The sequence below is a fragment of the Mesoplodon bidens genome (genome assembly GCF_964165515.1).
Source record: "Mesoplodon bidens genome assembly, chromosome: 7".
Lineage (NCBI taxonomy): Eukaryota > Metazoa > Chordata > Mammalia > Artiodactyla > Ziphiidae > Mesoplodon > Mesoplodon bidens.
Window position 1 is genome coordinate 50245116 of NC_138164.1, and position 15980 is coordinate 50261095.

Here is a 15980-nt window from a genome sequence, read left to right on the forward strand (position 1 = left end):
CCGGAATAATTTTCCCTTCACAGAGTCTGAAGCTTTTCTTTTTCTTTTTGAACCGGAGGTAAAAATGTTACTGAAGATTCATTTTGGTGTAGAATTTTGCTTTCGAAAAAGAGCAAGCATTTGCAGGGTTGGGGTGAGCTGTCTCATACTGCAGTGTGCTCTAATTTGGACTGATAATTGTCTACCTAGTGCCTCTGGGTGAGAGCTAGCTTTCCCGAGGGAATTGCTAGTTTTACTTTGAGAGTAGAAGGAACAGTGGGGAGAGAGGTGAGTGGTTTCGTACCTAGAATGTTTTCAGGAGGAGGCTAAAGCTAGGGTGAGCGTGTAGCAGTGGGGGTTGGGGCATAATGAGGAGGCTGGGTGTACAAGGGGTGCCCCAAGACGAGCTTTTCCTCCTTATAAGTGTAGCTTCGGCTGCCTCTGTACTCTGGGAAAGGAACCAAAACTCTTCCCATTTCTTGTTGGGCCAGACGACTCTGCTTCAGAGGTTAGACTCAGGGTTAATACTGGCTCAGGACCAAATTTCAACGGTAGTTTTTGTGGTCTGGCCTATGGACCTAAACACAGATTAGAACAGTTTTTCCCTGGGAAAATGAGCGCCAAATAACTGACTTTAGAAACAAACTTTTGTAATAGAACCGGTTTGTAAGTTGACTTCGTGCTGTACTTTTCTTAGTGCATACTAGACCCACTGATTTGCAAGCAGTTACTTTGCTTGAGGTATGTATATTATCGCTGAGATTGCACAGAAGTCACGTGAAAGGCACATGGTGGCTTTAGACAGTCTGAGACAGCAACATTGACTGAAGGCCTAAGTTTTGTTAAAAAGAAGCTAAAAGATTACAGGGCTTAGGGTAGCTTTTATTATTCTGCATTTGAGTTCTGGAGGATAAATTATGGAGATGTCTGTAATTACACATGTTAGATTAAATGAAATATTCATTTCAATCGGGAAAAAAATATGTACTTAAGTGGAGGAATATCAAGCATATTGGAAACATTTGACATGAAAGTAAGGGAGGGTGTTGCAGGGAACAAAGGTTCTCTGTGACTTGACAGCTGCTGTTAAAAAGTGACACCAGGAAGCGCCCGACTCTGGCTCACAGCTGCCTGAAGTTGCTGTAGTCTTCTCTAGTGTTACCAGAGGAATTTGCACTGCTCCTGTTTTAGCAAACAGAGGCTACTGATAGCTAACCAGGTCCTTATAGTGCTCTTGGAAATTAATTCCTAACTCCTCATTATGATTTTCCTAATTACTGGGTTTTCCAACAGAAAATATTTTGAGGCTCTAACTATGTTTGTGCAGAGTACCTTGCTTAATGCCAAAGAAATTCGGAAAGGCGTGAGGTAGACCTTGGATTCATTAAATCTAGTTGGACATATGTAACAGGATTTTAACTGGAACTCTAACCTGTTTTAGTTTCTCTTGAAGCCCCAAAGGCTGGGAATAAAGCAATAGTTGCCAGGTGACTCTCATATTTCAAGGACTTGCATAGAAGGTGGCCTTAAATTGCTATTGCACATTTAGCCCATACTTTATCTCCGGGCAGTAAAAGTGTGGAGAGTTAAGGGTTCTGAGACAAGGATGTTTTTGGAGAGAGCTGTCAGTATGCTGTGTGTTCTTTGTCCTTTCCCACCTGCACACTCAGCAGAGAGGAGAGGATGCTTCTCTTAAGCCCCCTTCATTGAAACCTAATGATGGGGGAAGCTCTAATAGAATCATTCTAAAAACTTATGTATCCCCAGGTGTTCGGAGAGCATAAAGATTAGTATGTGAATCTGTGGATTGATAGCAGAAAGGAAGAGGGCTGTTAGCAATATGCACTTTGAAAGACAGTAGGTTTCCCTGAGTTTCTGGATGGAACCAGCTTAAAAAGCCTTCTAAAAAGAGACACTGTGCATGGCTACCCTAGAAGATGCTGTGAATCAGGAGGTGCCCATGGGAACCCTAAGGATTGAGAGTTGGAAGTGTAAATGGCCAGGACTCACTCATGTCCTGGGAATTGCACGTGGAGGGTCTCACTGATGTACTCTTCCCGGAAGCCTGTAGGCCCTCATGAGAAAGTTAGCATGGACATCAGATTTCACTGGCGTGGTCTTTTCAACCCCCCTTACTTCTCCCCACTCCTTCAGCTCCAGCCCTTAAGGAGCCAGAGCAGAGGCAGCCTTGCTGGGGGTAGAAAAGATGCATAATAAGATGGGGAAAGAGAGAAGATGACTGGTCTTAACTATCCCTCCACCCCTGTCCTATCGCAGACGTCTCAGCTCTGTGTAGAAAGGGGAGAAAGAAACTAATTTAGATGAGTATTGACTAATGCAATTAAGACGCTGTACTAGAAATCTTAATTATTATGTTTTTTTCTTTTTTTTCAGTTTTTTAAAATTGAAGTACAGTTGATTTACAGTGCTGTGCCAGTCTCTGCTGTACAGCAAAGTGACTCAGTTATACACATACATACATTCTTTTTTTATATTCTTTTCCATTATGGCTTATCACAGGATATTGAATATAGTTCCCTGTGCTATACATTAGAACCTTGTTGTTTATCCATTCTAAATGTAATAGGTTGCATCTACCAACCCCAAACTCCCAGTCCATCTCTCTCTTTACCCCCCCTCCCCCTCCCCCTCCCCCCTCCCCCATGGCAACCACAAGTCTGATCCCTGTGTCTATGAGTCTGTTTCTGTTTTGTAGATAGTTTCCTTTGTACCATATTTTAGCTTACACATATAATTGATATCATATGGTATTTGTCTTTCTCTTTCCTACTTCACTTAGTATGATAATCTCTAGTTGCATCCATGTTGCTGCAAATGGCGTTATTTCATTCTTTTTTATGGCTGAGTAGTATTCCATTGTATATGTGTACCACATCTTTTTTATCCATTCATCTGTTGATGGACATTTAGGTTTGTTTCTATGTTTATTTGCATTTGTTATTCGTAGACTTTTTAATCATGGCCATTCTGACCTGTGTGAGTACCTCATTGTGGATTTGATTTGCATTTCTCTAATAATTAGTGACGTTGAGCATCTTTTCAGGTGCCTACTGGCCATCTGTATAGACATCTTAATTATTGAAATCACAATGTTCTTGGGATTGAAAGTAATTGAACAACTATTTATAATTGAAGAATGATTGGAAAAAATTAGGAGATTTGCCTTAGATTTCATTCAGGTGCAAGGAAAAACTTGTGCACAGAAGGGCTTTGGAGGAACGTTTTATGCATATAACCTGTTGAGTTTATTAGCTCAGTGTTTCATTTATATCTTCATATATACACACATACATGAAAAGAGCAATTATAAAAGGAAATTGTTAAGTACCAATTACATGGTATACATAAAGCTTGATATATGTATTTTCCAAATCACGACTTCTAATGATAAGGTAGAATATTTGAAGTTGGGAAAATCCAGACTGTCATCACCTTAAGGGTGAGAGGAATTTATTTAATTAATTTATTTATTTATTTTAAATATGATATCACTTTTATGTAAAATCTAAAAAACAATACAAATGAATCTATATACAAAACAGAAACAGACTCAAAGACGTAGAAAACAAACTTATGGTTACCAAAGGTGGGGGGCGGATAAACTCAGAGTATGTAATTAACAAACTACTGTACATAAAATAGATAAGCAACGAGGATTTACTGTATAACACAGGGAACAATATTCAATATCTTGTAATAACCTATAATGGGAAATAATCTGAAAAATATATGTATATAACTGAATCACTTTACACCTGAAACTAATACAATATTATAAATCAACTACACTTCAATAAAAAAGATAAAATAGAGTTGTTGAGAAATGAATACATTTTTGCAAAAACAAAAATTGAGTCTAGGGCTTCCCTGGTGGCGCGGTGGTTGAGAGTCTGCCTGCCGAAGCAGGGGACACGGGTTCATGCCCCGGTCCGGGAAGATCCCACATGCCACGGAGCGGCTAGGCCTGTGAGCCATGGCCACTGAGCCTGTGCGTCCAGAGCCTGTGCTCCGCAACGGGAAAGGCCACAACAGTGAGAGGCCCGCGTACCGCAAAAAAAAAAAAAAAAAAATTCTAACCTGGTGAAGAAAAAAGGAAGGTATACCCTGGGTTTAGCCAGGGCTTAACTACTCTGACTTCCTTTATGTCCGGTCTCCCAGTGCTGAATCTCTCTGCCTCTAATCAATATGGATTCTTGTCCCTCCCTCTCATTTCCACTCACCAGTAAACTGTGACCCTACACTACCCACTGGTCTGCAGTGGAGGGAACAGCCTGAGTTACTGACGGCAGGCATGGCTCAAACAGCTTGCTGAGAGTGAGCCATGCCTACCAGACCCACAGCGCTCCACTTGGCTCTCCCCCATTTCACTCACGTGCTGGTTTCTGCTAAACGAGGGTAAGAGGAATTTAGAGCATACCGAGATCATTTTCTGGTTGGAGTACTGGAGGCCTTGCAATGAAAGTAAGATGTGGTTTGGGCTTCATTAGCTGTAACTTAAGGCTTACTGTGTATCATAGGCTGTGCTGCAAAAATACTCCACATACGTTATTTTTACTTTTACAACAATCCGGCAAGGGTAGTATTATTCCATCTTACAGACAGGGAAACTGAGGTTCAGGCAGGTTAAATGAGGTGCTCCAGTTTCCCACATCTGGTAAAGGTGGTAGAGTTGTATCCTGGTCGGTGACTCACACCTCAGGCTCTTCCCACTTCACTCTGCTGCCTCCCTGGCAGCTGCACACCAAGATCCAGTGGTGGGATGGGCCGGGATAAGCAGGAAGAGGAGTGGCGCACACACAGCATCACTGGTGATCTGAGCTGTTCAGTCCCTCGGGGCAGCTCTGTGAGCAGCCCTAACCCTTCACCATCCCCCTTCCTTGTGCCCGCTTTCTGCCTTCTGGCTTTCCTTTTCCATTATCCTTCAGTGCCACATCTGAAGTGGGCACTGGAACATGCCCTCCTTAAATTAGCCCTGTTCTCACTCTTTTCTGTTGAGAAAATGGGCTTTAGAGATGTTAATCAAACTAAGAGGAAGTAGAATGGCATCTGTATTTGAATTTCAGTTCTCTCAAACTCCATAGCCCATACATTTTCTTCTCATCCTGCTGCTTCTGGTGAAGACTTTACAAATGCATGTATTAATAGAAAGCAAGCCCTCCTAAAACCTCCTGTTTGGGTTTATTTTATCATAATTTAAAAAACAATACAGGTTTTGTGGCTAGAAGTAATAATAGGAAAATACTGACTTAAAGTGGAGGGGAGCCAGAGAACCACAGAATTTTGTGTCTAGAATGTTTCATGACCTGGGTTCTGTGTGTCGCTTGGGGGAAAAGGGAGAGGTGAGCAGGATCTCAAGAAAGGTAAGAAAGGAACATGAAGTTGTTAGTCTTGGTTTTCCTTGTTTCTTATATTCCATGGAACTTTTACTCCTTATTTATAGGCCAATAAAGGAATGAAAGATTTGAAATTTTATGAATTATATTAACTAGCAGGAATTCTGAAACATTCATGAGGATAAGATCTGAACTTAAATTGTAGTTCTCCTCCTTATTAGCTGTGTGACCTGGAAGAGGTAACATAATTCTGTGCCTGATTTAAAAAAAAATCTGTTAAGAGGGAAATATATATCTAAAGGATCATTGTGAAAATTAATTGGGAAAATTTTATATGTATCAGTTATAAACTGTCATATAACAAATGCTCTATAAATGATGACTCCTATTACCGTGATTGAGAATATTTCATTTTTTAAAAATGGGAGCAATGGAAGCAGGAATGGAGGTTGCGTGTGAGTGTGCTTTAACTCCAGAGAGTCAGGGTGAGTAGGGCAGAAGGACCATTGGCCAAAAGCCTGGAAACTTTGCTTTTAGTGCTGGATCTGCCAGTGATTTGCTCTTTAAACATTAGGCAAGTCACTCTACCTCTGACAAAAATCTCTGTCCTCATGGATCTTAGATTCTAGTCAGGTTGGGGGAAGCATGGACAATAAAAGTGAAAAGATAAAACATAAAGAGAACTGCAAAATAGTCTGGCCAAGAAGAAGAATTCAAGTTTCTAGGTGAGTTAGTTGGTCTTGAGTAGAGTGAGGTGAAAGCTCAGGACTAAAAAGGATCCAGTATATTCTTCCCTTGATTTGACCCTTCCTGTAGTATTTAATGTGCTACCACCAGATGTAAATTTTTTAAAATAACATATGCAAAAGTAGAGAGAATAGTATAAGATACACTCGTATACACATTACCCAGATTCAGTAGTTGTCAAGGTTTTCCCACACTGTTTAACCAGTTTCCTTCCTCTGCTCTCTCCCTTTCCCCTCTTCTTTCTGCACCATATGTGTTTAGAGGACTCCTAAGAATTGTGCTGTGCTCAGAAATGCCCTGTCATTTGTTTACAGCTCCCCAGTGCCACCTTAGGTCTAACCTCCTGTCCTTTTTATATGCAAGGGTGGTGGACTTGAACCAGTGAGCTGGATTTACTGAGTTTCCCAGAATCTCCAGTAAGTTACCCATCCCAAAGTGTAGACCAGGCACCGCTCTGTGGCAGTGCTTGGGAACTACACTTTCACCAGCAGCTCGGTGTCTGGAGAGAGTGACTTGTCACTCCTGCCCACTAAATGCAGGAGTTGCCTCAGCTTTTTCTCTTTCCTCCCTGGGCTCCTCCTTAGCTTCCTTAAGGCAACTTCTTTGAATGGGTAGAGAAAGAAGTGGCAATTCTCTTAAGCCAAGCGGAGCTCCTGTTGTGCAACCTAGTGGCATATATGCAGGAATAACATTCCCAGCTATCACTATTCTGTTACTGAGAGCTTTGGACGACCCTACTCAGACCAGAGTTTATTAGGGGAAAGTCTCCCTGTCTGAATGGGAAACTTCCCTAATCTTAAACTTTTCTCCATAAATCCTAACAACCTTAAAGAGACTTAGGTCCACATTTGCCCTTCTTACTACCTGGAAGGCATCCCACTCATTGAAAGGAGGCATTCCATTTCTTTCTGGCTGAGATTCTTCTCCATACATCCTTTCCTGTGTTTTCAAGAAAGCACATTACTTTCTCCACCCCCGACCCTCATTCCCCCTTTCAATGGAATGAACTCTAGTCCACTGTGCTTTCCTGCCCTTGCCTGAGCCTCTACTGTCTTCCACAATGCAATGCTGTGTTTTGTTTTGTTTTTCTTGCTTTCTGCTACAAAGTATCCTTTCTGGGCTGTGGTTGGTAACTTTTTTCAATTTCAGGAGAGAGACTGTTTTCAGGCAAATTGCTGGGGCTCTAGGTTTGTAAGTGAATTGTACATATAGTTCCTATATATGACTGCAGTATTAACTGCTTAAATTTTGTTGCCTTCTGAACAAGCATGTTACTCGCATTTCATGCTGTTTCTGTTCTTTGGCCAATGCGATTAATACTCCCCATTCCCCTTGCCCCCAATCACAGCACAATTGCTAGATGTGTAAAAAGCAGTGGGTTCTGTGAAAGTAAGGACCTTGTCCCTGTGATGCCCCATAAATAATTGTTGAACAAATGAATGAAACCAAGAGCAAGAGCAATCAGCAGAAGGGTATCAGGTAGTGAAAAATAACACTTTGAATGGTGAACAACACACATCAAACTGGAGGGCTTTGTGAACTGTGTAAAGAAAGGGCTGAATCCTATAGGCAGTGGGGAACCATTTATGCATTTTATAGAGGTATAATTTGTATATGTACAAAAAAGTGCACACATCTTAAATGTACTGCTTGATGAGGTTTTTACATATGTATATACTTGTGTAATTACTGCTCAAACCCAAAACATATTTCCAGAACTCCAGATGGGGAGCTTTATCTTGATACACAACATTTTGGATACCAATTTTGGTCTGTGGTATAACTAGGATTGGAATTATAACAGCTGTTCCTGGTATTAGCACATCTTTTTACTTGAATAAAAATGTTAGTTCGGGGCTTCCCTGGTGGCGCAGCGGTTGAGAGTCCGCCTGCTGATGCAGGGGACATGGGTTCGTGCCCTGGTCCGGGAAGATCCCACATGCCGCAGAGCAGCTGGGCCCGTGAGCCATGGCCGCTGAGCCTGCGCGTAAAATAAAAAAATGTTAGTTCATACCATTTAATTACATGACAAAAACAATACACTGACTAACATTTATTAATCATCAGCATGTCTTGGTGCTTTATATTCATTACTTCATTTTATCTGTTCGATGGGGTTTTGTTACTATCCTGTTTTACAGATGCTGAAGGTTAAAGAGGTAAAGTAACTTGCCTTAGGTTCTACAGCTAGAAGGTAGCAGAGTTAGAATTAAATCCAGGACTGCCCATCATCAGAGACTGATTTCTTGTTGGTGATCTGCTGCCTCAAATATCTGGGGCCCAGGTTTAAGTAACAAAAATGTTGTCTCTGTGGTAGGAGGTAATGATTATCTTTCTTACCTGTACACGATGATTGCTGTTTTTAGGCACGTTATAACCTGTGGCTTATTAGAATTGTGAGAGGGAAAGGGATCTTTGATTCTGTGACAGTCAGGCCTCAGAGTAATGTTCCTTAAGACGGATCTTTATGAGGGAGGATGATGCTCTCAGTGAGGATGGCTCTTTAAAATCTGTATGTAGCAAGATCTCTACAAATTTTGAAAATAGGACACAACAAAGATGAAATGTAGACCTAAATATCCAGAAATTCCAACAATTAATTTGCCTTAAAAATTAATGAGTGGAATAAATGCATGCCAGTGCTAGTGAAGTGGCAAAATTCTTATAACATTAAGATTGTATTTCAAGAGCTAAGACATCCAAAGAAAATATGAAACTTCCACAGTCACAGAAAGGAAAAACAGTTTATTTTAACTGCCCTCAAAGTTGCTTAAACCAACCATCCTCTATACGTGTTATTTTTTAAAATTTGGTATCACAATGCAAAAAAACCCATCACATTGCAAGAGTTCTAGCTATTATACATGACTTGGACATTTGAAAAAATATATTTAATATTTGTCCATTGTGTTTTCACGCACAATGGGAGGGACATTTTGGCACGTTTAGGCATAACTTGGGAGTAGTCAATGAAACTTAGGTTTTACAAGATGAAAGCATGGCAAGAAGTGTCAGATTACTATGGAGAAACATGTTACAGGAAACTAATCTTAAGATATAAATAGCATGCTTTATCCAGCTTGCTTGGTGAAAGACTGCTGTTTTGTGTTGTTTAGAGTAGTGGATACAAAGAATATTGTTATTGCCAGTTGTATTTACTTTTTGAAGAGGTGTGGGCGCCAGAAAGTCAGTTCAGGATTGTTTTGATATCTGTGTATTTTTAACTGGGGATGGGGGTGGTGATGGAGATGGATTTCTTCTCGAAGCTGCTCCTGTTGGTAAATGTTTCTGTTTTTAATAGACGTTGTTTAATAAATCATGCATTTAAATGAAGCCATCAGAAAGGAAATAGGATTATGGATACCGAATTCTGTAATTAAAGTTAATCCAAAAATGTAAATAAAAAATAGAAAGTGTCATTCACAAATAAAATAAATATGTAGAGTCATGGTAGCGAGCAGATCAGTCTCCCTCCCCCCACCAAACCAGGAGTTTCTTTGCTGCCCTGTTCAGAGTGCCTACTTCTGAGTAGCTTTCTGGTGTTTGTACAGCTCACCATGCAGGGGTTGTCACTTAAGAATGATGTGTCCCTGGAGCCAGCAGGTCCAGCTTCCAGGAGCCCTTTCCTGGAGAGTGACTGAACACCTTTGGTGCGCGTTCCTAGCATCAAGCTGCCTTCTTCCAAGTCATCCCTGAGATTTTGTAATGAGCCTAGTGGCAAAACAGGCTGTAAGGAAGTCAGTCAAGAGGGAGAGAGAGTGAAGGAGATACTCAGAACTGATGTCAGTGTCCTAGTTAGTGCCCTTTTGTATGAAGGGGGAAATAAGTTGTCTTTCAGATTCTTGTTTCTGTTTTCTTTTTAAAACCTTTAAAAAAAAGATTGTGAAATGTAATATACAAACATTAAGTGGTTCGCTAAGACTCTTCCCTTCTTACTCTGCTACCTTAACTGTCCTCCTTCTGGTGATGATATAAGATAACAGTTGGGTGGCTTTGCTAACAGAAGAAGAAATAGAAGTTAAGATGAAAAACTAACAAAAATATTAGTGAAAGAATAAGTTTGAGATCCACAAAGGTGAAAAAAATTGTGAAATCATTTCCTTAGGATAATACACAAGGCAGCTGAAAGGGAACTCTGAGACAAGGTGTGTGAAAAGTGGAGAAGAGAAGATGAGGCATTGAATCAGGCAGACTTCATGTTATCGTATTTGTTTCAAACTACTTTATTCTAAGGACTGATGCCTGCCATCGGGCTGCAGATAGACCTGAATTATAGCTTACTGTGTTTTTCTAGTTTTTCTGGAATTTGAGATCTAGAGTCTTAGGTGTATATAAGTTATTATGAAAAAAAAGATCTACTGCAGTAGATCTTTTACAATCTTCCTGCATATTTCAGATATGAAAATTCAGAGATATTTAGTACCCTTTCTCTACTTGAAACCTGCTCTGAATAGACTTCATTTAATGGGGAATTGACATAGTAGGATAAACCTGAATACAATGGAAATATTTTGATTAATTCTGGATAAAGTTACATTGGTACCTGGGCAAGTAAACATAAATTTTAAAATAAGGTTCTTTTTCTTACAGTCCTATTTTGTAACGGATTATGATCCAACCATCGAGGATTCCTACACAAAGCAGTGTGTGATAGATGACCGGGCAGCCCGGCTAGATAGTAAGTAATCTTCCTTTATTTGGTGGTTCACGTATCGTATTTTTAAAAGTAAGCTTTGATGTTTTGCTAGGTTAAATACTACAATTGAAATGTTAGATGATCTTGAATATAAGCCCATCTCTTTCATTAGTTTTGATGAATCTGCATATTAGGCAATTGAAATATTCCTCAGTAAATGTTATGTAAAACAATAATTGGATTGAGCTTGTTCGGGTGAAATTGGTCACGTCACTGTAACTTGCTGAAGTTGTGTTTGTTGGGACATTTGGAAAAAAACATGAGGTTTCGGCTCTTCCTACCTTTTGATGAAGGCTGAAATGGGTGAAGTAAATATAGAAAAGCTTCAATATTTGCTAACTTGCTTAGAGTTTATAGCACAGAGGCCTTAGCAAATAGTGTTTTGTGCTTGGCTAAACTTTCCACCCCTCCACAAAAGAAAGCCCTTTTCTTTTAACTTGTATGATTCTTTTATTCACAGAGATCAAGAAATACATTAGCATCTGTACATTCAGTATGGTATTCGGGGGGTGGGGTGGACCAGCATTTCTTTCTTGAATTTACAGGTATCTTTTTCAGTTCTTTTCATGGAGGAGGTAAACATCCAAGAGACTTGAGAGGTTATCTGCCTAGATGTATTTGATATTCTTAACCTTGTAATTACTATGCTAATATATTCTAACTACAAAATCAACTGCACTGATGAAGATAACTCTGAAACTGTCTGTCATTAGAATATATTTGTCTTTAGCATTGAATAAAGTACTAAAAGGAGAATGCCATTTTTTAAATTATACTAAGTATGATGTGCTCCAGAGGACCCAGTTTAACTGGGCCTGCCCTTGTGAGGAAGCCGTTTTTGTAAGATGAAAACATGAACATAATTACATTTCTTGTTTTTTCTTTAGTTCTGGATACAGCAGGACAAGAGGAGTTTGGAGCTATGAGAGAACAGTATATGAGAACTGGCGAGGGTTTCCTGTTGGTCTTTTCAGTCACAGATAGAGGCAGGTTTGTATCAATATTCAATTGTAGGTCTCCTGTTCATGTCTAGATTACTGTTTCATTGAATTTGCATTCTTGTTTTTATAGAAAAAGGAAAAGTAATAAAGTAGTAAATGGAGCATGGGACTCTGAATTCTGATAGTTGACCAAATTGATTAATTTGTTTTTGTGTTTTTAGTTTTGAAGAAATCTATAAGTTTCAAAGACAGATTCTCAGAGTAAAGGATCGTGATGAGTTTCCAATGATTTTAATTGGTAATAAAGCAGATCTGGATCATCAGAGACAGGTGAGAAGGAATTTTGCTATTGGGAAGCCAATTATTTGTAATCATGTAAGTGAACAGATATGTTTAATGAGAAAGTGCCATGATCAAAAACACTGTGCTGAGTGTGGCACACTGGATTTTATAGAGGTCCTATGATAAGTGACAAATAAAAAGGAAGTAGATTTGAGGACATTACATTTTTACATATTATACAGAACTTCAGTGGAGTCTATAAGCCTGCAAGTATTTGCACCAGCTCCGTTCACATGTTGTAATTTCTTAGGTAACACCCACAGCTCTAATTTAGTTAGATACTCTTAAACTTACCTGTGATTCCATATTAATGCTAAATTACCTCATTTAGAGAATGACTTTGTTTTAAATTACAGTATTTGGATTTTTCCTGAGTCCCATTAATGCCTGAATTTTCTGTTAATTCTTCACATGGGCAGCTCTAACACCACTAACCTGCAGGAAAATAATATTTTTAGTATTTAGTTGCAGGCTTGTTTATACTCACTTGTTCTTTACCCACTTATTTCACATTTAATTTTAAAAAATTTTGGTAAATATTGGCCTCATCTTTCTGTGAGGGAGGGGAACAAGATCAGATATAAATTAATGGAGGCTCTACATTATTTGGGGGTTCTTTTGGTGTCTTCATTTCTTTTAGGTCTTTAGTCTCTATCCCACATCTGGAATACAATTGTTTAAATACTTAATTTTTGCCGGTATTTAAGTTCTCTTGTTTCTATATAACCTGTGTTAACAGATTTTTATGTTAACAGATTTTGATTGAAAGTGCAAACATCAGGAAAAATTGGTTGATAAACAACATTGAGGATAGCCTTCCATTTTGTAGTTAACTATTATTTAAAACATAATCTTTGATTTGTGTGCTCTATTTGTAAAGTTTTGTTGAAAGTATACCAAGTTTAAAGCATGAACTTAAGGGAATGATATTGTCCTAATGCTAAGGTTTAGAAATGTTTACCTGATGTAGAATGAATTTTACTGTCAGACCTCTTTCAAATCTGAATTATTATAAACTTAAGGTGAAAACATTCAATCTTCATTGCAAACCAGTATAAGCTGTTGGAAGTAATTTAGGATATGACATTGTTCACATCTTAAAACCTGGAGTAGACAGTCAATCTTTTTTTTTTTTTCTCATTTATATTTTATTATTTGGGGACCATTTCCTTCATTGTTTCTGAATCTAATTATGTTTGTTAAATATTGCCCAGTAGAACCTTTTTACTGCTCTTCTCAGTCCTTTCTAGTACTAGAAACACTTTTAGATGTTGTTAGATCTGGGGAATAATGGCAGAGTAACTCTGCAGGGAGTAAGCAGTTCTTGCCCTATCTAATGCTAGGTAGATATGTTTCCTGCTGTGATTTTTCTCAAACTTTTTTACGGTGGTAACTCCAGTAAAGGAATAAGTGGTAGGCCTGGGGTGAGGTAGGAGCCTTCTATAGTTTAGGCAAGATTAGGGAGAACAGAGGAAAGGGAGTATGTCCATCAGAACTAAACAAGCCTTGCTATGATTAGATTGGGGGCAAGGGGTCTGTATGAGTTACTTTTAAGTCATTTATATATTGAAGATTGCCAGTATTTGGAGTGTGGTTTCCATCTGTCTGCAGATATTAACATATTGTGGCACTTTGGCTTTGTTTTTACCATAGGTTTATAAATTTTTCATCTAAGTTTTTTTCTTTTTATAAAAGTAATAGATTTCAGAGTAAAATAAGAACAAGGTGGTAAAAGAAGCAATATAGGGGATGTTAAGTTTAATATTTCCATCACCTTAAAGATAGGCAATTAGCTTGGAGTAAGTTCTTAATTTCTCTGCTTTAAAACATATACATAGACATTAAGTACTATGTACATGCTGAAAAGTTGAAATGTATATATATCCAAGGGAGAAAAGCAAATGGCTGAAAACTGACTGCTTAGTTTTCTGCTCATTCCTATAGATTCTCCTCTCTGAAGGATAGGCACAAAGAAACATTTTATTCCTCCCATGCTTTGTCTTCTCTTTTCAAGGTTCCTCCACCCTGCACTCAGGCGTAAAAGTCATCATCATTACTCTTATGTGAGAGCCTTTAGTGCTGACTGGAAATCCTACTATGTTTCTCTAGTCTATTCATTTCCCACTTGTTTGGATGATTATTACTTACTTTCTATTTTTAAATTAATAACACTTTCTTCCCCTTCCTCATCCTCAGCAGATTGATGATGAGTGGTATTTTCCTATTTCACTGAGAAATTTTTACATGTTCCCACCTCCACATGCGCTAGCCTGGCACGTATGCCCCATTAATTCTGCTTCCTCCCACTTGCGTGGATAAACTTCACCTCCTTGACCAGCCTCTCTGATAGGCACTGAAGCCCGTCCATTCCTCCTCATGGGCATCACCCCAGCAATTGTTCCATCCAGGTGTTCCATTTCTCTCCTGCATGATTATTCCCATCAGCTTGCGACATGCTACAATGCTCTCACCTTTAAAACAAAAAGTAATAACCACGGCAAAAGCTAATCTCACATTCCTCCCCGAGAACCATTTTTGCTGCTCCTCCTAGTAAGCAGAACTCCTTAGAAGTGTTATCTACACTCTACTTCCTTTCCTTTCTTTTTCTTGTTTGCACTGACTGCAGGCATGTAGCACCTGGTCAAGGCCACCACTTGCGTAGATGTAACATTTGACACAGTTGCCCACACTTTCCCTTTTGAAACACTTTGTTTACTTAGCTCTGGAACACCATTCCCTGTGCATCCTCCCCCCTCCCCTCTCCTTTTGTTGGTACTTCCTTGTCTTTCTCAGGTGTCTTAGGGCTCAGGCACACTCTCTTTGTACATTCTGTGCCCTGGATGTGCAAAGACAAACATGCCTTACCCCTCCAAGCCTTGAGGGCCATACTTGGTACAGTTGAAATTGAGATGCTGTACTAAAGGTTTTTACCTTTTGAAAGTCTCTTCAGAATTAAAGATGATGTTCTGTGATGCCTTGGCACCCTTACTTGCTCTACCAACTGATGCTGGACAGGCCACAGGCACCTCATAATAACTTCTTCCACTTGTTTGGAAATGCTGACTTTTTGGCCATCTCTTTAGGTCAGTGACCAGTCTGGCTTGCTCTTAGTTGTTGATCAGCTTGTTCTTTTCTGCCTTTGTCTTAGACTCTACCCTTTGGACTTTCTCTAGCTTCTAGCCCGTTTTCTCTTACATAGCAAATGCCAGTTCCCCCTGTTCTTTGAATTTGTGGGTCAGCCCTGGGCATTCCTACTACTGCTCCTGAGATTCTGAACACATCAGGGACAGGAGATCAGCCAGAAGAGGCTTTGCCTATTTCCTTTTGACTTCTGTATCTCTGTGGACTTGCTTCATCCACCCACCTATTCATCCAATTTTTTATAGAACACTTTCTAGGCACTTGTGACAGAGCAGTGGAAAAAACAAGGTCACCGAAATAAAGAGAGATCTGTAGAATTTGAATGGCAGTGTTGCCACATACCTGGGCCCTTAGAGATACATTGATCATTTTGTTTATTCTGTCAGAGGTATAGGAAGAAAATATGGGTAAATGATTTACTTGCCCTTGCTAAAATGTAAACGTAGGTAAATATGACAACATATTGATTCTGAAATTTCATACAGCAGCTGTGTGTGGGCTTGGACTGTGGACTTCATGATAGCTCTGATTTCAAGTTCCTTGTCCTTGACTCAGCCTCATCTAGAAGTCAATGTTTTTTTGCCTTTTTAAAAAAATTTGTTTGTGCTTTTTTGATTTTCCCCCTTTTACCTCTCCTGGCTTGCCTCAGTTTCTCCCTTTCCTGTCCCCCTTTTTAGGTACTTAATTTCTACTGTCCACCAGTAATTCAAGAAAGGAGCCCATTACACTTACAACAATAGGTGACTTAAGTGTATTAATCCCCACTCCTCTTATCTGTCA

General features: G+C 39.3%; 1 protein-coding gene across 3 annotated transcripts in view; it reads left to right on the forward strand.

Annotated features, from left to right (window-relative positions):
- RRAS2 (RAS related 2) overlaps window positions 1–15980 on the forward strand; it is a 72214-nt gene that overhangs the window by 45914 nt on the left and 10320 nt on the right. For all 3 annotated transcript variants that reach the window (XM_081240256.1, XM_081240258.1, XM_081240257.1), the window contains exons 2-4: window positions 10671–10758; window positions 11664–11766; window positions 11939–12047. In XM_081240256.1, the coding sequence (XP_081096382.1) occupies window positions 10671–10758; window positions 11664–11766; window positions 11939–12047 (300 nt within the window). The remainder of the gene's footprint in view (window positions 1–10670; window positions 10759–11663; window positions 11767–11938; window positions 12048–15980) is intronic.